The 25834-nt window shown below is 40.8% G+C and overlaps 1 protein-coding gene across 1 annotated transcript in view; it reads right to left on the minus strand.

Moving 5' to 3' along the window:
• Positions 1-22848, minus strand: part of MAP2K1 (mitogen-activated protein kinase kinase 1) — a 34936-nt gene extending 12088 nt beyond the window's left edge. The window contains exons 1-5 of the mRNA XM_062000171.1: positions 22491-22848; positions 9034-9244; positions 7060-7206; positions 3935-4012; positions 3372-3423 (exon numbers count right to left, since the gene is read on the minus strand). Of these exons, the coding sequence (XP_061856155.1) occupies positions 3372-3423; positions 3935-4012; positions 7060-7206; positions 9034-9244; positions 22491-22570 (568 nt within the window). The 5' untranslated portion in view covers positions 22571-22848. The remainder of the gene's footprint in view (positions 1-3371; positions 3424-3934; positions 4013-7059; positions 7207-9033; positions 9245-22490) is intronic.
• Between the last annotated feature and the right edge of the window lie 2986 nt (positions 22849-25834).

A 25834-nucleotide genomic window follows, 5' to 3' on the forward strand; every position in this document is an offset into this window, starting at 1 on the left:
AGTAATAAAACATAGTAACAGAATAAATTCCTCCCTGAAAGTGAGTTGTCACAAGCCTTGCTCTCCTTACATCTAAGAACAAGTTATTTTAGCCTTATGTTGCAATGTGTTAATGTTTAGTGAGGATATCTACTCAATTTTTAAGCCTCCCACTCTCACCACAACACAGAACCAGAAAAACCTTCCTGAACCAATCCCACCCTAAGCACACATTCCTTCCCCAGGGATAGCATAAGGAAGAACAAACAGCACCTGTCAGATGTTGGTCACACTATGTCAAACCATATGGGGTTAGAGAAAGCAAACCACAGAAACCTCCAGCTACTCTAGCTGTGTCACCAAAATAGTGCTGGCCCATTTATGCCAGGAGTAACATGCTTTTGCTACTGGTATTTATTTCAGCTGGGATTCAAGAAAGAGGCAGCCTTTAAAAGCCTAACTTAGCCAGAAAGAGTTTCACCTACACTACAAGGTGTTACTCAGTATAACATATTGCCATTCACATACTACAGACCTGGCTTAATTTTGGCTTCATTAGGTAGCACCTTTAACCCAGAGCCACATAATTCTAATAGCCCCTAACACAGAAGACATTTTAAAAGCCTAAGGAAGTAAAATTATCATGTAAGCAACTTTTAAAATCACAAAAAGGCCAAGAATCTAATGTATCAAACAGCAGAGAAGTCAGACCATTTACAATGCTATTCTTGCATTTTGAAGACGTTCAGCATTCAGACGTGCATCACCTCAGCACATTCTGACAGCACCAAACCCTACTGACACCACTTCCATCTACTTCTCACCCCTTCCATTTTTTCCACATGCCAGTCCCTCCCTAATCAGAGCACCACACAACAGCACAGCCAGCTGAGCATCAGCCAGTCCCCAGGAAAGAGCTTCAAGCTGCAAGAGACCATCTTGCTCATGAACCTGACATGCAGAAAGCCAAACCAGAGCCCTCAAAGACACCGAGCTGTAACAGCTCAGTCTCGTGTGCCAGCTTACACGAGGTCCAACTTACATATGAGATGTACAAATAATGCAACACAGACAGACTGGTGGACATCACCAAAGACAGAAGGCAGCAAAATTTGGCTCCATATGTCAAGAGATGAGCAAGTTTGGCTCCATATGTTGAAATGGAAACACTGTTCTGGCTGGCTTTCTTTTAGCTCTTTAGCTGCTAGCACTAGCTGTGACTGACTTCCAAAACATCATTTCAGCTCCCACTTCAGCAGACATCACACATTTCAATGAGAGGTTCTGCTGGAAGTGTACAAGGTCATCTATTCCTGATGTTGTCAGAGCACACAGCATGAAAACTGAGCTAAAAAAACAGAAGTCACAATTCATACATGGATGTTGACACTGCAGGGCACATCCAATGCAGTAACATTGGAAGCAACCTGGAAAAGGAACTTCTCTCGGTCCATGCACTTAAATATAATCTCTGATGTAGCCAATAGCATGAGGTTAAGCTGCACTTAAGATCAGGAAGGCTTTATTTTGGATTTATCAAGACTTACAGACTGTGAATCTACAAAGAAATAACTTGGTGCCTTAGCAGCCAGCTGAGCAAGAACAGCCTGAAAACAAAAAGCCACACTGAAAGCAGCCAACATAGTAACCAACCACTGCTGTGACTCAACTGAGAAGTGCAACAGTAACTCTGCTGGTATGCCCTAAAATACGATGATCCCTTTCCCAGGAGCCTCCTTTATGCTCTCAACAGAGACAAATGACTTAGTAAAGATTTGTGATGATAGTTGCAAAGTCTATCTCCAGCTTCCTTTCTCCAGAAGAGAGTTACATCTGATTGCTTTCTAAAAACACAAACATTTAATAAACACAATCTATGTCACCTAAGGTGATCCTACAACAGATAGTACTGACCAGGATTGCTTATTACTGTTTTGACCTGGCCAACAAATGTAAACTCAGACACCTATTAGTGTCTGATTAAGACATTTTCATCATCTGAACATTGATCTCATATTGTTCGAAACCTCACCGAGCAGCTGACATGGTTTATACACATCGTATAGTCGCTGCAAGGAGCAGTGCCATTCGAACAAAGAAAACCCCAGCGAAACACTCTGTCTTCAATTTACACTCATGTCAGGAATAATGGAATTTATTATTTTACCACACCAAGTGTCACTTTCATTTAATGGGATATGCAATAGATTAATGAAGGAGATGGATTTTTCAAAGGGCAACTAAGCTGCAAATAAAGCACTGCATTTATTTTACAGCAGAGTAACTAATGACCTCGGGAGTGCAGAAGTGACACACTCATTTTACACAGCTTCACCATGCCCTTAAAATTGTTTCAGTATAAAAGAGATGCATTTCTGCATGACAGATGTCTATAAATAGCACGTGAATACAAAAAGGTGGTAGAAATAGTGACATTCCTTCAGAAGTTTTAACAGCAATAACGAGCATTAAACTGTCAAATTAATTTTAGGTCAGAGGTTTTAATCGCAAATCTCTCCAAAGATTTTATTGTCACACTCAATAGACCTATTACTATCAGAAGACCAGCAGTTACAATGAAGAACTAGATACAGTGAGACAATGACTTTTAATATAGTTTTCTTCATAAAGAGTTAATTATACCAATTTGAAACCCCAACCACAGGTATCTGTTGCCTGCTTCTCTCAACTGAGTACAGGAATGGAAACTACGTGAAGAGCTTGCCTCCAAACATGTTGGCTCATTTCATTTCTAAGGAAGATACTGCCCACAACTATACCAGACAGAGCACGCTCTTCACTGCAGCTACACTAGGCAATGGTTGACTCGGCCTAAGTGTCACTGCTGCAGGTAGACATGTGTGAGAGCCCCTTTACCATCCAAGACTGCAGCCTCTGCTTCTGTACCTATCTGTGCTTAGCTAGAAGTTTATCACGTTCTTGGTGTTGAAAAAGCATTCTTTTCACAGAAAATTCCCAGATCTATTATTTAGTATTTAAGGGAAACAGAGAATGAATCACTCAGGTTCTTTGCCACATTCCTATCACTGCAAAGCAAGTACTTTTGGTCTGAAGTTGATTCTCAACTCTAGCGTGTATTCCCAGCTGGCCAAGTCACTCTGGCAGCAGTTTCCAACAGAAATTCTGTGTGCACATGTAATGCAGGCACACAAGGTTTAAGCACAGATTATAAGCCCAGAAAAAATGCAGTAAGATAGAAGTTGATGATGACAGCTGTAGTAAGAAAACTGGATTTTAAAAGTCTGCCTTACATCACCCATGAAAACACCTCTGAATCCAAGTAATACTGAACTACAAACAGCTTGTCACAGAGAAAGCACTTTACCTTGAACCAAAACGACATTCAAGAAGTCAGTGTAAAATTTTCTCACCTCTATGCATTATTTTATGCTTTTCTCTCAGATATGTGAGTCCTTTTATTACCTGAAGACAAAAAGGAGAAAATTTATGAAACAGAAGAGATAATTGCATGCTTTGTCTGTACAGGAACTCCAACTGAATGCAACATCACAAAAATCTCCAAGTGTAATCACTGCAAAACAATATTTTGTTTCAATTTGTACCTCTAGCTCAGATGAGAAAGGTCAAACACCCCCCACTGAAGTTCTGCATACAGAGTTTATTGCACAAGAGATACAAAAAGGTAACATGCACAATTTTTTAGGGAAGTGTTAACTCTGTTCTTATCCAGAAGCATCAGCTGATTCAAAAGCAGAACAATCAAAGCAAACACAACAGAATACGATATTTATTCCAAAGCCAAAAAATGACAAGTACAAAGACTGCTTTTTAAAAGCAACCAACACCCCTAGAGAGCCGGTAGTATTTCTCTCTGCCACATCCTTCCATCCTGAAGTGGTGGCTTCCCGGATCTGGCATTAGCACTCAGAGACACAAACGTACCCACTTCCAGCCTCTAAGAGCCAACACTTACCGCAATGCTAACTTTGCCCAGTATCTGCTCTGGAATTCTTCCAGCTTTTTTCAGTACTTGATCCAAGGAGCCACCATCCTAACAATAAACGTTTGAACAGTCAAGCTTTAGTGAAATTACTCTAAAACATTTTAAAGATTACTATAATCTGAAGCCTAAATGTGGTGAGGAAGAGGGTGTTGCTTTTCACCTTTGATTTAACATCATTACGGTGCAGATCTGAAAAAACATAAATCCCTCAGTAGGAATTAGTCAGTTTTATGTTTATTTTAAACAAACATTTGGCCAGTAACAACATCCACTCAAATAAACACTTCACACAATGACCTTCCATACTAGCATTTCCCTGGTTTGGACCTCGTTAAGGAACTACTGTCCACAAACAGCCCTCAGCCAAGTGCTGGCAATTTCACAGACTTCTGTAGCTCTCAGGCCAATGCAACGGCATGGGGTTTTTTTTTATTACAGTCATCCCATGATACTCTCTGTACTTCCACAGACAGAATGAGGAAGACTGAAGCAGCACAGAAGATTTTATGATCCTGATTACAGGGACAAAAATTCATCAGACTGGAAAAGACCGAGTTTGCTTCCTGAATATCACATGTGATAGCAGCAATCCATGATCATAATTAAAGCCAGATCCCTGTTCCCATCCTCTCCCAGATGAGATCTTACTTGGAGAACATTGGCCTCTTAGTTCAGCACATCTAAGGTGACTTTGGAGTCAACTTTCAATGACAGAGGGTTAATTTGACACAGCTCTCAAAGGTCCAAAACAGGATGAAAAGTTTCACAGGTCTTGTTAATCTTACTAGGTTAAATAAACTGACTGCACACACCTCCCCAGATATGTTCCACTGTCACAAAGACTGGTTTAGGAAGGAAAGCTAAAAAAAAGCTATTTGTTTTTAGCAACTGGTTCAACAATAGGCTTGTGCATAAGTTCCAGATTCTCTAGAATAGAGAACAAACCATCAAAGAAGAAATTAGAAAGTTATTTCTCAAGTTTAAACCCAACATCCTGTCATCTAGGTCAGCATTTGGTAACTCTCATTACTAAAGACAAGAATCCAACTTGACAAAGTAATTGCCTTCTGCCATAAGCTGCCCTTTGGAAGTTGTCAGCACCATTTCTACATGTTAAAAGAAAAGTTAAGATTGAGAAGTTTTGGTATTTGAGAACTAAAATCTAAAACTCTCATGAAAAGTAAAGTACAAAAATACTTAACCACGTGAAAATACACCCACTCACACAACACAGCTGAAAACACACCAACGGGGAAAAAAGGCCTCTGTAAATCTCTTGTATAGTCAGCCTGCACCTCTGGACAGTTGTCTCTGCTGGGACACTGGTATATTAACAAAGACTTTGTACAGAAAAAACCCATGTATTTTCTATCTCGACCTCCCTTAGGACTGGTTCCAACCCTGAAAGAGGCTGAATATAATTCAATTGCCTACTGTCAGCTGCAACCTTCAGTGTCTTTCAGGAGCAGGCTCCAATCCTTTTGCCTGTTAAATATCCACTGTGAAGAGAAGTTATGCATTGATTTTGAGTTTATGTACCTAAAAATATCAAACACTCAAGTCTCCAAGTTCTATCCCTTTTCTACCTCCAACTTTTTGTTCGTGTTCATACTTCTATTTTGTAACTCACTGCTAAAAATAAGAATTTTGACTGGCAGTAATTGAAAGAAAGACCTGTACAAGATTCTCATCTAATCTTTTATGCAAAAGGAGACCAAAACCTTCCACTTAATCACTGCATTAAGCCAACAGCTTAATGGCTTAATTAAAACTACAATTTACATAATCTCCCTTCTCTATTTCATATCCTAAGCATCAATTGTTCTAAGTGTAAAATCCTGTATCCATTCTGACTTAGATCAAATTCAGCACTGAAACATCACATTTCATACTGCCTTCTCTTCAACTGAGGAGAAGGCAGATATACCATTCCCTGTTTAGGAACGTGCAAACTTGCATCTCATTGACAAATCAATTGAGATCCTTTAGGTCACATTTCCACACGTAATCATATGCCACCACCATCTCACTTTGGGCACGCATCAACACACACGCTCTTTTATCAACTGCAGATGTGCACACTCGTGACGTTTGGTAACATCTTCTGAAACAGTGCCCAGACACTCATTTTTAACATTTATTTTCCTGTTTTTCATTACTGTTTTCAGTTTTGAGAAACTAACATCTTTATCATTCCCAACAGTCATTTGTATTTTGGGGTATGCACACCTTCTATTCCGCCAGCACATGCTTAAGAACTGGATCATGATCACTCGTTCCTAGGCAACCATCGATTTCTTCTAAAAATTTCCGTAAGAGAAGACCAGAGAAGCATTAAAACAATTGCATGTACTTTCCAGAAAAAAAACCCAAGTTTCTCTCCAAAGAAACAGGTTTTTCAGGGAAAAAAATAAGGTCTTCAGATTTTGTGTATTCTGTATTGTTAAATACATCCTCCACTAAGCAAGTGAGGTTAAAAAATCTGACTGACCTTTAATTACAGAAAATTTACTCAGTGTTTGGTTCCATATGGTTAGAGAAAGGCAAACAGATGTCAAGAAGAATGGGTGCTTTTATATTAAAATGAAACAGTTTAAAATCCTTTTTGCATTAAAAAATGTATAAGAACCTTGTGGGCTTGTTCAAATCCTGTGCACTAGGGTTTGTTTGCATTTTCTGTAAAACTTGAAAAAAAAGGAGAGAAAATATGGACTCATCTAAATAAAAACTAAATTAGATTCTCATTGTCATAGCTATTAAGGACTGCACAGCTGTCGTGTCAAAGTGATCTGGTCCATTCTGCATAAAAAGAAAACCAGACACTTGCTCTGATTTGGGTTTAAGTAGCAGACTTGGGTAAGTATTTCTAAATAAAATAACAAAAAGGATCACAGATAAAGGAGAAGCAATCAGGAGATGACATTTGTACAGCTTCTACAGAAGAGCAGATACTGTAGAAGGGGATAAAACAGATCATATCAATCCCAACCTCAGATTGCAGGTGTGCTTCATTAACTGAAGTCCTGTTGACTCTCAGGGTTTGCACTAACGACCTCTTAATAACTTCAGGCTAAGGCAGATTTACATGTACTTACCATATGTTCCATGCAAATGCTGATTTCTCCATCACTGTAAAAAGCTCCATAAAAGCCCACTATGTAGGGAGAGTTGCACTCATGGAGAACTTGCAGCTCACGAATGATCTGGTTTCGAATAGCTGGCTTGATCTCTAGATGAATTAACTGTAAAACAATCCACTCGTCATTTTCTTAGTGGCAAAACACCATTCAGAAGGAACCAGTTGTTCAGAGAGGTTTTCGACACCAAACTAGATAAAGCCCTGAGCAGACTGCTCTGATCTCATAGCTGACTCTCCTTGGAGACAGAGGTTGGACTACATGACCTCGAGGCCCCTTCCAACCAGAATTGTTCTACAACTTAACTGTAAAATAATCCATCCTTCTTTTCTTACAGGCAAAGGGAAAACACTACAGTACAAAAGGGAAAAGTCTGAAATATCAGCACTCATGAAGAGGTGGGATTTCCATCTCCTTTCACACAATACTTCTCTATCAGAAACTTTTTGTTCCAGCACATTCTCTTTCCTTGTTTTTTTATGGATAGTTCAGAAACTGAAGCTCTTTATTAGGAAGAAATGCCATGAACAAATGTCTAAAGGAAATGTGTCAAACAAATACTGACTCAGAGGCAGCTGTTGAAAAATATCTGCACAGGTGTTTGCAAAGCATTAGTGGAAGGAATGAGCTGAAGCTCAAATTAAAAACTCCCCAAACAATCTAAAGGGAACGTTACATAAAATACTTTGCTTCACTATACCGTTTCTCTTATGCAATACAAATCAGTGTCTTTCTCTTGTGAAAGGGAAGATTAAGAGACGTGGAAATTTTAGTCACTAAATAAGAGAAAAAAATGCAGTTTAATTTTTGATGTAACTGAGATGTTTGAAGAACTGGGGCCAAATTTCCCACTAAACCCACAGTAGGGGAATAAAAAATAAAAATCAATTTCATTGATTTAGCTCAAGGAAACCTCAGCAATTTGTGTATTTTGTAATTCTCACAACTCAAAGGTGGCCATTTTCCTTTGTTTCTCTCCATACTGTCAGTGTACTGAGTAGGACTTATTCTCCAAGTCAGTATGTGCACACCCTCCTTCAGTTTTGCTGAAGATGACACCTGGGCAAGGAACATCCCTCCTGGAAGAGGCATGAGGTACCCAAACAGAAATAATCAGGCAGTGGCAGACAAGCATTTCCCTTACTGTATTTGGTTCCCAGAGATATTGGGAGGAAGTGAAAACTTCTCACAAACAAAACAAGAATTAATCCATCAAGCTATTTCATTTAAAAAAACCCCAAACCTCAGTTGTCTTACAAACTAGGTCACAACCTATTGGTTGTAAAGGGTAAAGGCTCAATCATTGCAAAATACTCTTGTCAGAAGGACAAGTACTTTTTTGCACAGAAGCCACCTGCACCCCACGATGAAACTATAAAACAGATGTCATTGTATTCCCTCAGTCTCATTTTTTTCGAGCTCTCCTTTCTTCCAGTGTCATCCAGATGCTCTTTTCTGGTCTACAGCTAAGAAGGAAGATCTTGGGAGAAGTGATATCTTTCCCATTCCTCCAAACTCAGGGCCCAGAACACAGAATATAGTAATTTTTCACTAATTTATACCTTTCAGTAACTTTTTAGGTCTTCTACTATCTGTGATTCTATGATAGTGAGTCTACTGCATTTTCTTTGAAGGACATACACATCCATCTGAAAAGACTGTATTTATCAAAAGAGGAGAGGGAAAAATGAATGCCTGTCCTTCCATTACTAACACATGGGATGCTATTCCTGAAAAACTGGAAAGTTAAGGATAAGCAAGTGCAATGGATCCTATTTTTTGAAACATAACTTCCCTGAAAGTTGACATTAAATAGTCTTTTTTCTCGGGGGGTGTGTCAGCACTACTTCTCTAAATAACGTCACTGTATTTCATCGGAGACAACCTCCTTAATAAAAACCATTCCTAAGTTCCTACTTTTGAGGCACTCACCTTTCTTGCCATTATGAGACCAGAAGGCTTGTGAGATACTTTGAAAACCACACCACCATTTCCTGCTCCCAGCTCACTGATCTTCTCAAAGTCGTCATCCTTCAGCTCTCCAACTTTTTGTTTCTGGGTAAGGAAAGCTTCAAGGCGTTTTCGTTGCTGTTCATCCAACTCTAGTTCTTCCAGCTTCTTCTGAAGTGCTTCCAAATTTGTCCTGGAGAACAGAGAAAGAACAGCTCGATTATTAAGCTGTTTGAGCTTACCCAGCAGTGTTGCAAGAGGAAGAGTGATAGAGCACTGAGGTCACAGATTAAATCCACTACATTTTTTGCACCTGAACACATTATCTGGAAGGATCTGACTTGCACAGTCATCCCATGAGACACACAAATTACTCTAATTTAGGTAAACAGTATTTTATTCCAGATAAAACAATGACAAACACAAACAGATGATACTCAGTTTCCCATCTTTGAGGTTGTGTCCAATTCATGCGCGTTAAGTTTCGCTAACTACAGGAGTGGCTTCATGACTCAGCAATTATGATCAGACATCTCATGAATCACAGCACATCAATCTGTGCTACTTTCAGTTTCTCATTTCCAATGATTGTAGTTTCCTACAGAGCTTGCCTAAACATTTAGATTTCACATACCTCTATAACTAATAATCTCTTCAGAATCTTCTTATTTAGAGGTCAGAAACAGCTTCCCAAGCACAGTCAGACAAACGTGTTAAAACCACGGCCTCTGGAAGCACAGAAGTCTTTGTCTGTCTTTGGTTTTTAGCTTAACTGGGGAAAATAAACAGCCCAAAGTTTTTAAGCTGTCTTTTTCTTTTGTTTCAGGGCACATCTACTAGAAACCCAGGTTTAATGTCACTAAGAAATGTTAAACAGACATGAGGTCTACTGACAGAAGTTCAGTTTTCCACAAAGACTCCTTTTTAATAAGTTCAAGTCCTATGAAAGTGCTTTATTCCAGTAATACATCACCTTAAAAACTCATTTTAAATTCCCACTTCCAACCTCAACAATACGTTGCCACAAGAGTAAATATTTACCAGCAAATATCTGTTTTGCTTACACAAATTTAATGCAACGTTCCCAGGGAATACAGTCATGCCAGGACGAAAAACTCGAACAGAATTTACCTCTTCAGAGCCTAAACCATTTCCCATTACAAAAGGCAACAGATTAAATGTCACCAAAAGAGATCAAGAAAACAATTTCTAGTCATCACTTCCTAAATCCACTTTCAAAAGATGTTGTACAAAACCAGAGGAGTCGTACATATTATCCTGGTTTCAGCCGGGATGGAGTTAATTTTTCATCCTAATAGCTAGTACGGCGCTGTGTTTTGGATTTAGTGAGGGAACAATGTGGATAACACACTGCTGTTTTAGATGTTGCTAGGTACTGAGGATTTCAGTTTCCCATGCTTTCCCATATTTGGAGGGGTTTTTTTCCCTTTTATTTTTCTCTTGTTATATTCCTTTTCATTACAACTACTATTATATCTTTTGTTGTTATTGTTATTATATTTAATTGCCATTATTACCCCATTCTTATCTCCCTCCATGAGTGTTACTTTTCTTGTTACCCGATTTTCCTCCTCACTCCACTGGGAGGGGGAGGAGTGAGTGAGCAGCTGTGTGGTGCTGAGCTACTGGCTGGTGTTAAAACCACAACACGTAATAAATTTTGATGTACTTATCCTACTGTAGTTATATTATCACAACTGTCTCAATATAAAAATCAGTTCGCTCTGGGAATGAATTATTTGCAGCTCGCTATCCTACAACGAGACCCATTTCTGTCCTCATACCATGCTTTATACCAGTAGAATCATACTGGAATATAATCCTACAACAAATATCCTAGAGTATCCACAATGAGATATTTCCCTGTATAGATAAGCATGGCTTATAGGAACATTCAAGTTAATCTGACTTATGGACTGTTTTTAAAAGTGAGCCATCAAGAGACATATTTTTGGCATTTAATTTCTAAAATGCAAAACAGAAAGGAGATTAATCACTAGACTAATTTTCCCCCTCAAATGTGCCCAGTAAAGCAAACAAATGTCAGCCTGAAGTCAAAGTTGTGTGTCGTTTCTAGAACACAGTTGAACTGTCTGTTCTTATACCACAATTGCAAGACAAAAATTGGAGCAAAGATAAGCACCCCCCACTTTCCTACAATAAACTCCAGAACAATCAATGCTGGACATGAGCTCTGTATTTTACCCCAGAATATTACCATTGTGAGAAGACATAACTCATGCTTTTTCAAACCTTGCCAGTACAGCACACATCAGACTGCTTGCAGTAGGCAAGGAGGTGAAGAGCTCTGGCTGGCCACATGCAAGGCCAGGAACACAGGGCTCTCTGGCTCAGGCAGTTTGCTCTTGTAAGCAGATCTGAGGAACAGTAAGCTCCCTACACACACTTGATAGATGCATAAAAGCAGTGTTTTATTGAGCAGTATGTTAAACACTGCTACTTTTAGGAAGTACTGGTTATTTATTTGTTGATTCTATAAAGCTTTACACAATGAGCAAAAATGGAAGAGAGATGTGTGGTATTTTTGAGGCCACTTAGCAAGATAGTATCTTTCAATTATTTCTTTATATTAGAAGCAGAGCAACTGTACAGTTCATGTTCAGTCACTTGAAATAAACTTTGCATAATGCTTTTTACCTGCTTTTACCCAGTGCTTATATTAAAACCATGACTGCCCAGAATATATTGCTTACGAGACTATTTCATTAAGAAGGCAGTTTTATTGGATGTGACTCTTGTGGAGATAGATCTATTATTCTGTATCACTGTTTTAAAGCAGTAAGGTGAATCTATCCCTTAATAGATTGTAAGGTGAATATTATCCCTTGACCAAGCACTACGACTATCACATGGACCCTCACCATATAAACGCATCACAAACAAGTGACAGTGCAAAGCACATACAGAAAGAGGTGGGTAAGTGAATCATTGCACAGGAGGTTTAAGAAATGAAACTAGACACATACAAAACATGGAAGAGTGAATACTGAAATCCATTCATCATTAGGACACCATGAAAACATTAAGGAAGCTTTGGTAGCTAAAAGTAACAACATGCTAGTCTGCTAATGTCTGCCTCCAGAAGGAGCACTAGCAGTTACTTAATCTCATCTAAAACTTTTATTCAGAGGCAAAGATTCCTATTAAAATTCATCACCATTACCTGCTGCAGTCTTGGAGTTGTTTTTTCACTGTCAAAGCACCATGCCTTTGCCAGAGTTCCATCAAAGCAGGAAACCATCAAATCACCTTAGTGCTTCACTGCTCCAAGCACTACTCAACCAATAGGTTATCATTTAATTTGTTGCTATCAGTTTTAAAGCCAAACACATACTAAACATGCTGGACTAGGAAAAGAATCCAGCTTTCGTGAGGAGATCACCTGAATGAAGCCACAGGGAGGTCAGTGCTGTTTTCTCCATTTCTTAAAGAAACAGTATAAACTCACAGAACACTACTGATAATGAAAATCTTACTCAGATAGCAGAAATGGATAAATAAGCTGTATAGCCAGCAAACACCACTATGGCAAGTGCAGCATCGTAACTGCTGGACTTCAGATACAATCATTACGAGGTCTCTCTTGAGAATACATGGAAAAAAACACACACATTAGTGATGAGTTAATCATATACTCAACCTTAAAGACTATGTTAAAGCTGTACTCAGCTCTGAGTTTCCTTTTCTGTTCTGCCACATTTTTTTCCTTCTCTAATTTGTCAAATAGTTGTTCAAAGTTCTTACGATCCGTTTTGCAAGCTGAACAATTAGTATGAGTGAAAGCATAAAGAAGTACATTCACTTTCAGATCTACTGTCACATGAGGATACAGGCTTGGGGGTTGTTTTCCAGAACAGTGACAGTAATGCTTTCCCAAAGCCTACACAACTGTCAATTTAGAGAAGAAAGTAGGCAGTTCACTACATAATTTCCATGAACAAGCTCAATCAGGGAGCTGAAATGAAGACATTCTGTGGTTTTGAAGAGACAGGCTACTATTTTGCATGACTATGCCAAATCCAGGCAGCAAGACAAATTTTTATTAAACTTCTCCTTTAACAACGACAAGTTCACAGAGTAACACAGGAGACAGAGTCATTACAGCAGTCTCATGGCTGACTGCACAGGTGTCTGTCTGGGCTAAGTCCAGTGCAGCCTCAAAAAAACCTGTAGTTCAAACATCAACTCAAAGAGATCCACACTCAATGTCAGTGCAAAGAAGTCTTGTTTTGGAAGGATACACTATTTTTCTAATCCTGCTTATCTTTCAGTCCTTGCAACACCTTCCTTTCAGGTGGGATATATGACTGCCCACTACACTTGCTCATTTCTAGCATAAATTTTTACATCTCCAGATACTCTTCCACACTCAAAATGCAACTGAGACACTGCAGGATGTATTCTGAGGTTTAATACTGACCAAAAAAACCACAATTATCTAATAAGGTGCCATTTGATTAAAATCTATTTTTTATTAAAAGGCAGGTAAAACAAAACTAGTAGAAAAGTATTGTTCTGTCCAAAAGAATTACCCTGCTAGATTAATTCAATGCAAGAAATCTCACTTTTCTAAAGCTGAAAGGCATGTATTTTAAAGAAAACACAATAGACTTCAAGCTTAATGTCAAGTCTCCAACTAATGGGACAACTTAACTTCAAATCCTCCTTATAGGCTGAGCTGTTTGGTAGGAATCTTTGCTTTAAGCTCTTTTGCTTCAGCCTAAACACTGTCCTATTAAACATCTCGGACTAATTTTTTCTTCAATAAGCCAAAGCATGCCAAATAACATGCTTGAATGGACAATAGAGTTCAAAGAGAGTAAAGCCACAGATGTGAGCAGTGGCACGAATGGACAGATACCAGATTCACATCCTGGATGCCTCTTCCCACCAGATTTTCTTGCAGCTGTTCGCAGCCAGCATTTGGAGCTACAGCTCTTTGTCCTGCATATTTAGCTCTGTGACTAAACAATGCAACTGATGGTTTGGGGTTTCACCCCCTCCTCAGTTAAAAGGTTTCCTCAGTACTTGCTGTAGCACTGAATTCAAAAGTTTGCCAGGAATAAACCTTGACATCTCAAACTAAGAAATGCAAGAACCAAACCTCCAGAACCAGAAATCCAAGTTCTTGATCTTCCTTTCATAAACATCTCTGCAACCACCACTGATTTTTCCTAGTCAGACCAAAAGAACCATAGGGCAACTAACACTTCCTAATGGACAGAAAAAGGAACTTATTTATCAGGTACTTAAAACACAGCACAAAGGAGAAATACAAGTTACAAAAAAATCACTAGCCAACAAATGTATTTACACAAGTCCTGCTTTTCCCTTGTTCTGTGTCTGAACTAGGAGTTATATTTCATGACAAAAAATAAGGGATAATTATGTGCAATAGTAATGGTAACAGTATCTTCCCAACTCCCTGAAGTGGTAGATACACAGCCTTAGAGAGACACTACAACAACAAAAAAGATGAAGTTACAGTATCAGTTTGCAAGGCTGTCCTGGTTCAACCTCTGCCAGCAACTCAGCACTGTGAAATTGCTCCCTCACCTCAATAGGGTGGGGAAGAGAACTGAAAACAAGTAAACTTGTGGGCTGAGGTAAGAACAGTGTAACAATTGACATTTTGGTATATACAACATTAATATTGAAAAGGAAGACAACAGAGTCAAATAAAACCCAAGAAAAACAAGTGCTGCACAATACAATCGCTCACCACCTGCTGACTGATGCTCAGCCAGTCCCTGAGCACCTATTTGCCCTCCTGCCCAATTCTCTCCCAGTTTATATACTGGACATGATATCTTATAGTACAGAATAGCCCTTTGTCGAGTTGGGGCCAGCTTTCCTGACTGTGTGCCCTCCCAATTTCTTCTGGCTGGCAGGGCATGAGAAACTAAAAGTCCCTGATTTGATATAAACATTACTTAGCAACAGTCAAACCAGTAGATGTGTTATCACTGCTATTCTTACACTGAATTCAAACCACAACACTATACCAGCTATTAGGAAGAAAATGAAGACTGTCTCAACTGAAACCAGTCCTAAAGGCCCATGGAAGAGCCAGGATTAAAGACGCCTTCTGCACATGAGCACAGTAAAGAGCACAGAAGCATCATCAAAACTTCATCAAAAGCCACAGTTAACACACCAGGGACTGGGAAAGAAAATTGCCAAAATGTGCAGGTGAAAGCAGACCAAAAACCACCCACAACTGGGATCCAGAGGAAGTCATGGATGGAAGGTTTCAACCCTCTCCTGTATTTGAAGTGGATGGATTGCATAACACAGAATGTTTGCCCATTTAATGGAAGAAATTAATAATTGTTACTTGACATACCTATAGACTGTACCAATACATGTAGAAACATTCACATCAAGGTGTACACACATCTATATTCACACAGAATATTTTGTCCAAAAAATAAGCATTCTGCAATTGCTTGATTTGCTACATTCAGCCTCATCTGCCCACCACAGTAAAAAAAGATCCAGAAAAGCACAGAACAATGACAAGCTGCAAAAAAACAAACCCAGCACCAACCCAAAACAAACTAAAAGATGAGTTGCCAGGAAATTTCAACAGCTCATTTTAAAAATCCATAAGTACATTTTTAAGTAGACCCTTGATCATCTGAAGAACTACACATTGTTGGAATATTTCTCAGGCTGTAAAGTAACATAATCTGCTTCCATTCTTACTCCCTTTGCCTGTGTCACCCAGTTACAGACACCACTTCATACTTCCCTTCTCCTGGATACCCATGTGGTGACTGAACTGACGACATCCTCAGCAACAGAACTTCCACCTCCTGACAGGAATTCACTGTCCTTTTGTTGAGATGAGACCCAGGATGGCAACGGCTTCTCAAGAGATGTTTGCAATGAGATCCTGAGCAGGGAATTAGTCTTTCTCAGTTGTTCAAGTCCTGTGGGCACTCTCTGGCAGAAAGCCTCGCACATTCTTTCCAAAGTACACTCAAGATTTTGTCTAAGTAATATTGAAGGTACATTAAATCAGAAACCATCTGATTGCTGATTTCTAGGAACACATTAGCAAGATTCCAGAAAAAAATAACTCCAGTGCTTTCTTTTTAAAAATTAAAACAGTCTTTGGAAGAAAGAACCTGCTCCCCAAGAATCCAGCAAACCAGAAACTGACCTGACCAACACTGCATCCTCAGAAAGACATTTTTTGTGCTTTGGCAGTGGAATCTGTACACTTTACAAAGCCCAGTCAGTCCCCAGGGCAATGATGGGAGAACAAATGCAGCTGTACAAAGGGTAACACAGGCAAAAAGGGGCAGGGAGGAGGCATTTTATTGGAAAATTTAGAGCTTAAAGGGAACATCTAGGTTTATCACATATGAAGAAAATTCCTTCCTCTATTCATTTTGGATTTTTTCTCCTGTGTATGCTGAATATTTAGTCAATATCCCCTCAAGTGCCCAGCTGATGTATTTCTAGTCCTTGGTTTGTTTTGGGGTTTATGCTAGAGCTAAAGCAAAGACCTTTCGTCCAGATGACCAACAGTAGCACTGTTGTTATGTCAAATAATACAACACAACTACATGTTTAGTTTACCTAGTTCAATCTTTTATTTTTTTTAAAGCCTTCTTCAGCTACTAGGTAACACTGGAATGGCCCACAGGTACTTTGTTCCTCTTGAGACAGAGACCTGAGACTACTCAATTAAAAGATGTGCTACTCAGAAATTGTTGTAATTACTGAATTTCAACATCTCAATAGCATCGCTCAGGCTATGACTACGCTGTCACTTAATCCTGCAAAAATCGGGGCTCCTGCGAAAGGAGGTGGCTCTGCCTCATTCTGCCCCCAACCCTTCATCCCTAATAACCAATTCAGATGCATTTAAAAATCAACAAAAGGGTACCGTAGAGTTTCAGCCAGATTATTTTCCCAATTAAATTCACCATGCAGTTACATCAGTGCTGCTGAGAGCACAAGAGGTGGCCCTCCAAAAACTAATCTGGGTTTCTTTAGTGGGTAAATTCATGCACATCTCATTTTAACAACTGTTGCAAGGGAAAGAAGCATCAGGAAGACATGGGCACAGAAAGGAGAGAAGAGGGCTTCTTCAGAAGGAGCAGGATCTTGCAAATGCTTAATTGTGAAATCCCATTTTTGTAGCCATCTACAGAGTTAGTGCTGCAAGGGACAGAAAAATGGCTGGCTCCGTATTTACAGATAGAACTTCCCTTACCCTTTCATCTCGCTGGTATGCAACAACATTTGTTTTTACATCCAGCTTTTATTTCATTCTCCTAAAATGATTTATGCTTTCTGAACAAAGACAACATCATAAGAACTAAAGGATGCCTCCATTACTGTCATTACCCTTAAACAGAATTTAAAGTATATAACAAAATCTACTGTTACCTCAGTATTGAGTATCTTAATCTTTTCTACATCCACAGTAAGTTAAAAACTGCCTATCAAGTAAGAATAGCACAGGTCAATTTGCCACTTGCATTGCAATTACTGTACTACCTGTGCACACTTGGTTAAGTCCAATTTTTTTTCAGCACGTGCATCCAGAAAGAAAATAACAAGTTAGCAAGGTGATACGGGCTCCTACTTGCTGCTATTTGATTGTAATCCATCATGTGTTCTATTAGCTTCTCCAGTATTATTAAGATGCTATTTCTAATTCAATGAAGGACTGTGCACAGGTTCATGCACATTTAAAGGAATGCTACAAATGAGTATGTTCTAAAGTAAATCTGGAAGACTTAGTGAATAACAAAAGGCTCACAGGTTTCTTGTCATTATCTAGCTTTTACTATTGCCTGCCAGAAATACAGTCTCTCATACTACATGTCTTTGGAAGCTTGGTTAATCCTTCGTTAGCAGGAGATGAAAAAAAGAAAAGTTTGTTGGGTTTTTTTAATTAAGAATATCTAAAAGTTTCCAGTAATTCCACATCTATATTCAATGCACTTGCAATCCAGCCAGCTCAGTCAAAATCCCAGGTGTGAATGTTCCAGAACACCACATACATAAACTAAGCTCCTCTGAAATCTAAGGAACACCATCCAGGGGCTGCTTCTTCTCAGACTCTTTTTTTTAAGTGTTAAAAACAAAGGAAAAATTCTCCCCAAAACAAAGGCAGAAGTGACACAGCAAGCATTCATTTTAACAGCTCTGTGGAAGTTTGCCTTCTGTTTCATGTAAGCTGACGTCCAAGAAAACTGACCAAAAATTACTCCATGGAGGACAAATCTTCTCGGAACAAGGTCTGTTGGGAAACAGCTTACTGGTTTTGCTGCTGCCCTCTATTTTACTAAGTGAGCTTAACAATCAAAAAACAAACCAAAAAAAAAGCCAATCCAGACTACAGACGATGGGAGACAATCTGCCTCTCTGCTCCTACAAAGCCCAAAGTGACGTTCCCTTGAGAAAAAAAGTGAAAGCTACAACATGCACAGCAAGTAAGCAACTATTTATTTTGCAAACTGAAATACAAATTGAAGTTCAAACCAGCTTTGCATAATTCCCAAGCTCTTTTTTGACTATCAAATACAGGCAGTTGTACTCACAGGTCATGCCAGCTATTCAGAGGCTTCCTTCAATGTCACTTAAACAGAGTAAACAAGAAACAACAAGAAAAAGTTGATATTAATACTGCAGTTCTTAACCTATGACTGGAATTCATCCATTTCGATGAAACTACTCTCTGGTTTGAAAAGTTAAGGCACAGATACACTACAATTAAAACCTTGTTTTAAAATTGTTTACTACCTGAAGTAGTAAAGACCTACAGGCACTAGCTTCCTAAATTCCTCTCAAAGACTTAGTTCATTACTGCATATTAAAGGAAGATGCAGATTCCATGTTTCTTCTTTTCTTTACATTTTTTGTAATTAAACACAAAACATAAGAATTAGAGAAACACTGAATTTGGATAACAACTGTCAGGGACTCAACAGGAGTCAGAAGTTCAAAAAGCACAGAAAGTGAAGATTTTAGTCTTGTTTATTTTGTATATGAAGACAGTAAACTATCCCAGCATATTCAGTCAAAAGAGAATTGTTCTTTCCCTTAATTTTCTTACAGGTTTCTATGAGCATAGCTGTGCAGCTCCAGAAGTACTAGAATGAAATTAAATCTGCAGCTGGACAACATCATCTTGGTTTAATTCTGATGATCTGAAACCACAGAGATCTCAAGAACAATAGCACAGGTTCAACTCTCTCTGTGGAACTGCTTCTCAGCAGGAAGCATCAAAAACAGAAGTGAAGCTCACAGCATAGGAAAATCTCGTATTAAGTTGTCTCTGCTGTCAAACAGGGTAGCTAGGGATTTGGAAGGCTCTAGAAACAGCCACAACATCCTGTACGAGTCATTGAAGTAATCCCTACAAATAACAAAATCTGCTGTCAGAGAAAATTCATTGGGACAGTTTCATTAAAATATTTAAACGAATTTAAAATCCTATTAAAATCAGTAGCACCCTAACCCACCTTTATATTGCCTTGCCAGAGAAAAAAATAATAGGAGTTATGCAAATGAGAACCAGGACTTACACACATATTTCTTAGAGTCCTACACCTCATGCTATAAGATCTTTCTTACTCTAGTCAATGATTTCCCATCGCCAAATAAGGATGAAGACAGAAGACAAGACACAAATGGAAAGCAGAACAATCCGAATCATCCAGTCCCTTCTCCTTTCATTTCCTCCCTTTCCCCTTCCTTTCTGTCAGGAAGTCAAAGTATCACATGCACTCATTCCTAAAAGTATTATGCTTTAGTATTTCAAAACTAGCAAGAGACTCTGGGGGTCAGAATATGTGTCAGAACCTCCAACCTCTGGAAGCCAGGAAGTTTCTGAATTCCAATGTACAACTGCTGATGGCCAATATGGATCTGTTTGATCTTGTGCCAACGTTGCCTTTGGGCCTAAATAACTTCCCTCTCTCTGGATGTTAGGGTCCTTCCTGTATTTACAGACAGCAATCGTATCATCTTACGCTGTATCTTCATTTGACTTAGCTAAGTAATTTGAGCTCTTTTAATCCTTTCTTTGAGAGGTTCTCTTCTCTGAAAAAGAACAGGGAAGCATCCAAGAAAATTTGCAAGGTGACAGCTTTGTATATGGTTGAAGCAAACGAGTAACTGGAGACCCACATAGCCAAGATTCCATTATAGCAGGAACCTTTAGAGAGTGTTAATATGGTAGTCCACAGATGCACAGCATACTAGATGTGCTGTATAATGCATACAGGCTGACAAACATCTCTACCATTGATTTCAAGCAGTAACCAAAGGGGGGGGGGAAGCACAGTGCAGGAGAGAAAAAAAGAAAGAAACTGTCTCATCGATGAAGGAAAAAAAAAAACCCAACAAAAAGGTTTTCAACTTAATTCCAAAAACATTTCCAAATTCTGATGCAACTATTCATTGTGAAAGATTTCAAATGGCAAAGATGATTTAGTATTAGCAGGATAAAGGGATATTTGCAGAACTGATTAATTAATTCTGGCTGTTTATGGAACAACAGGTTGCTGGATTTACTTTCACTAAGCTACTTCTTTTAAAAATACTCAACACATCTCTTAAGCCTGACAAAAGCTAGGTGGAAGATCTTCTGTATGACAGAGTAGAAGTCTGACACACATACATACGAAACAAATCAAGATACAAAACAGAAAAATGAAGTGAGAGAGTTCATCAGTGTAAGCAAGACTTAACACTCCCACAGGTCTCCAAAGGCTTCCATAAAGAAAATGCATATCAGACACATAAAAGCAATTTTAAACTACTGACATTGCTTTGAAGAATCATAATATTTAGTATATTGCATGTTTTGTGATTAATGCCTGGTACTAAAAGCACCCAGTGACAGGTATATCAGATTTATTCTGTAAATCAAGACTAACATGCAATAGGGATCCCTGAAAGCTAAATCAACATATCCTCAACCACTTTAAAGAAAATCAACTAGAAATTGAAATACAGGCAAATATCAATATTTTTCCCTCATCAATCCAGAAAAAAAACTGTATAATATTCAGATCATGAAGCTCAGATACAACCAGCAACTCCTGCCAAAGAAGAGTTTTTAAACAGCTCATCTCTCAGTTAATCATCAAAAGAGTTTGCTAGAAATGTCACAGCTGGAGCTGCTAGATGCTGAATCCATTATTTTTGTTGAGATCTCAAGGTGTTTAAATGAGATCTGAGCCTGCTTCAAAATGCGGCAACAATGAAACATGCGGAGCACTTTGAAGGCTGAGACTTGTTCATCTCACTGCAATTGCATCTCACAAACCCTCTGTCAGAAGAACTGTATCAGAGCTCAGTTTACATATCCAAGAGAAGACTGAACTGACCATACAGGGACAGGAATCTATTCTTCCAAGATGCATGTTTGATTCACGGCTCAGTTAAGAGCTAACCCATCACACAATCTGAAAAATTAGTGGTGAACACACACCCGGTAACATGAAAGGAAAACCTTTTAGAACACTTCATTTCTTTAGAGGGCAGGTACTGTATCTGCATAATCAGAATCATCCCGCTCACTCAGATCCCTACGTTCAACAGAGGCTTCATTAGCAACATGTAACAATCCAATGTTTTGTATTTTCGCTCCCCAAGTGTACTCATGATTAGCTTAGACCTACCTTCCACACATTTCTACAGGGCAGTGTCTGTATTACACACAGGAAAGCTCAGAAACATTCTCCCCAGACACACTCACTGACATACCTAGCATCACATGCTAACTGCTGAGAAACAGATTTACTGAAACTAGCCTCAGTTTAAACGCAGTGATGAGGAAAGAAAAAACAAAACACCTTTTCTAAAAACGCGTGATTTTCGGTACACTCTCAGCCACACACCTATGACATGCTATTGGAAATGGACAATTTAGTACTTACTAGAAAATTATATAAACTAGGGATTCAGATGATACCATTACAGACTACAAGAAGAGAGTTACTCAAGTTTTCTTCTATTTTTTATCCAGCTTATTTACATTGCATCTCTTCAAAAAGTTTATTGACGAAGACATCACCCACTCATTCCGCTGAGAAGACTCTTCATCGCTCCCACGAAGGGGGCCACGTACCCCCAGGAATCAATGATTTTGATTTTTCTGGAAACCCGGGCCGTGCTGGTTTAAAGCGAGAGGGCTTAAGGAGACACACACCCCGCAGCGCCGGGGCCAGCCCGCCGCCTCGGACACGCTGGTTTCCCGGCGGCGGCTGCGGGGGCCGGCCCGCAGAAGGCCGTTCCAGCGCTCCGGGCAGGCTGCGGCAGGGGCGGCCGCGCCCGGCAGCCCAGGGACGCGGGACGGCGGCCGCCGCAGAGCACGGGCGACCTCAGCGGAGCCCCGGCCACCCCCGACCGGCTACACTCACTCTGCAGAGCTGGTCCCGTTGACGGCGGAGCCATCCGGAGCCGGGTTGAGCTGAATCGGCCCGGGCTTCTTCTTCGGCATTTTCGCCCCCAGACGGCGCAGAAGATAACGGACGGCGAAACCCCGGCCCCACTTCAGCCAGGTTCGAGGGACTTCCTGCGGCGCAGCAAAGTTGAGGGCTCGCCTCGGCGCCGCTGCTCCCGCGGGCTGCAGGCGGCAGCCTCCTCAGCAGGCGGGCGCAGGCGCCTGCGCCACCATCAGACCCCGCCGACCCTCCGCCCAGCGCCGGCCTCTCCCCGGCGGAGCAGCACTGAGCTCCCGCCCGCAGCTCCCGGCGGAGAAAAGTGCCCGGGCTCAAAGTGTGCCCTTCTTTGTGACTGCGCCGGCGCGCACCGCCCCGGCCCGGCCGGCGCGCAAGCGCGGTGCGCGGCCGCATGCGCACGGCGCGCGGAGAAGCCGCGGTGGCGCGCTGCCCTGAGCGCGCTTTGCCCGCAGCTGCGGGGCTCGCACGGCGCGCGGAGAAGCCGCGGTGGGGCGCTGCCCTGAGCGCGCTTTGCCCGCAGCTGCGGGGCTCGCACGGCGCGCGGAGAAGCCGCGGTGGCGCGCTGCCCTGAGCGCGCTTTGCCCGCAGCTGCGGGGCTCGCACGGCGCGGCGCGGAGGCGGGCGGGGGAGCCGCTCCCGTCCGGGCAGCGGCGCGGCGCGACCTCACCGCCGCCTCGCTCCGGATCAGGCGGCTGATGGCTGTGTCGTGAAGTCTTTGAGTTGAGTTTCGGTTTTTTTACTGAGAAGCCTCACAGCGGTTAATTAAAAGAGCTGCTTCCAACAAGCCACGTCGTTCTCGCCCCTGAGAAAACCCTGTTGGCAGAGTGATGCTTTACCGAGCAGTTGATTTTTCTCCCTCGTATGCAACCATTAGCGTACCCCGATGCGGAAACTACCGTATTTATCATTAAAACAGAAGCCCCAGATGGGGGCTAAACAGCTGCTAGATTTTTCCCAAAGTAAATGTCTGAATTACAAATGGAAACTGAGGATTAGTTACCAAACTGTGAATTATAACCAGTAAGAGGAGTATGAAAATGAAGTGCCTGGCCCGTGGTTGCTCAGGCGCTGCTGTAGCTGCTCAGCATAGCAAATTTGGTCACTTCCAGGTTTCACACTTTGATGTCCTGATGGGTTTATGTGTGTCCATTTCTGTGAAGTTCTGACTTGCATCGTGATGAGTCTGGGCCTTTCCAGGTTTTAGTAATTACATTATTTTAGTGAGTGAAAAAAGTTGAAGCAAGAATACTTTGTTTTTGGAGAGCTCTCTGTCATGTCCTGTGTACAAAAGTGAGAGTGTCTGCCCAAGGAATTAGGACATTACATTTTAAAGCAAGATTGCGTATGATATGTTGGAAGATTCATTCCTCATGGTCTGAATCCAGCTGCATGTAAGATGAACTCTTTCAAGGCCTGCACCTTGAGAATTCAGCCATTAAGCAGATTGCTTCTGCTTTCTGACACAGCTGAGAAGTTATTGCCTTTGCTACTGTAAGTTTTTGTACTGTACAGTGCTCCCCCTGTCAACCAAAGTCACACCTGGATCACCCTCTAGTTACTCGTAAATCTTCTTAAGTGATAAATGAAATCTCTCTCAGACACACGTGAGCCGAGAGCTGAAGTCACACCAAGGGACTTGGCGTTCAGGAGGTGGTCAAAGGCTTGGTGCTGGGTCAAAGAGTGAAAGATGTGTTTCTTTGGCAGTTCCTGCACTGACTGCTGTAACAGGTCATATATCTGTTCTTCATTTTTATTGCCTGAGAGGAGAAAAAGATCAATGCCTGGAAATGCCTTTCTTCCTCGCTAGGCAGCTGCTCAGTTGTTCAGGAGTGAGAGCTTTGCAAGCTCCTGCTGCTCCCTCTGCCTGTGCCAAACACCACACGGGGTTTCAGGCACCTCCAGCTTCTGAGGCAGTTCTTGGTCAGAAGCTCCTGACCGCTCATCCCATGAAGCTTTTTTGCCGAGATTCCCTGACTTTTGAAGCAATGCAGTCTTTTTCGTACCCGATGCAGGTGTATGGATACATCACTCAAATTAGCAACTTTTTTTTCAACTGTTGATTCAGCCAGAAACTAAAATACAAGAGATCAGGATTTACATAGTTCTTTGGGAATTTATAATTACATGTTACTTTCTTGTTTGGCCCAGGATTGGGACACTGTAGTGAAATTGTATGACTAGAGGTTACAGTCACTCAGTAAGTGTCAGGTCTTTCTATACTAAAATCAGATTTATTTTCCTGAAGACATTGAGTGGCAGCTGAGAGGTTTTTTCTCTATACACAACCATGTGAGGGGAAACACAAGGACTCCTTTGTCTGAAACACTGATCTCCTTTGCAGGGAACGTGTGAATATTAGGTACTGAATACACAATTACTATATATGTCCTGTATAACTGCAGCTTCACTATGCTGTAACTGCCCACATGAGTTATGCAACGGCAGTATTCTGCTGTGTTGCAAAATCTGGCCTCTTCTTCACTGAAAAGACTACTGCAAGGACGTTTTTACTTTCTTTTAAATATTTGGGCCGAACAAAGAAGAATTTTAGTTGAGAACTGTGAATTTTCAGATAGAGTTGGAAGGATTTTTCTCTTTGTAACATTGTTTTTTTTTCCAGCAGAAGAGAAGCCTCCACAAACAGATAAATAACCAAACACACCAGCTGAAAATGGAGGGTTTGCTACACAGAATCTCTGAAACACAGCAACAGAGGTGTGGATCACATTGACTGACTCAGCTGACAGTGAAAGTGAAGAGTGGTTCCCTTAACACAGAATCACAGAATCTTAAGGGTTCCAAGGAACCTCAATAACTCATCTTGTCCAACCCCCTTGCCAGAGCAGGAGCACCCAGAGTAGGTTACACAAGAACTTGTCCAGGTGGGTTTGAATGTCTCCAGAGAAGGAGCCTCCACAGCCCATCTGGGCAGCCCCTTCCAGTGCTCTCTCACCTCAATAGGGAAAAAGTTTTGCCTTGTGCTTCTTTGGAACCTCTTCTGTTCCAGCTTGTACCTGTTGCCCCTTGTCCTGTCATTGGCCATCACTGAGCACAGCCTGGCTCCAGCCTCCTCACACCCACCCTTGATGGATTTGTAAACATTAATGAAGTCACCTTTCAGTCTCCTCCAAGCTGCAGAGCCCCAGCTCCCTCAGCCTTTCATCACAAGGGAGATGCTCCCCTCCATCATCTTTGTGGCCCTGTGCTGAACTCTCCCAAGCACACAACTTACACTGTAACACAACTTATACTGGAAATACTTCCTATAAAGAACCTTCTGGAATTGCATATGGTGGTTTTTG

The sequence above is a fragment of the Colius striatus genome, chromosome 7 (genome assembly GCF_028858725.1).
Source record: "Colius striatus isolate bColStr4 chromosome 7, bColStr4.1.hap1, whole genome shotgun sequence".
Taxonomy (NCBI): Eukaryota; Metazoa; Chordata; class Aves; order Coliiformes; family Coliidae; genus Colius; species Colius striatus.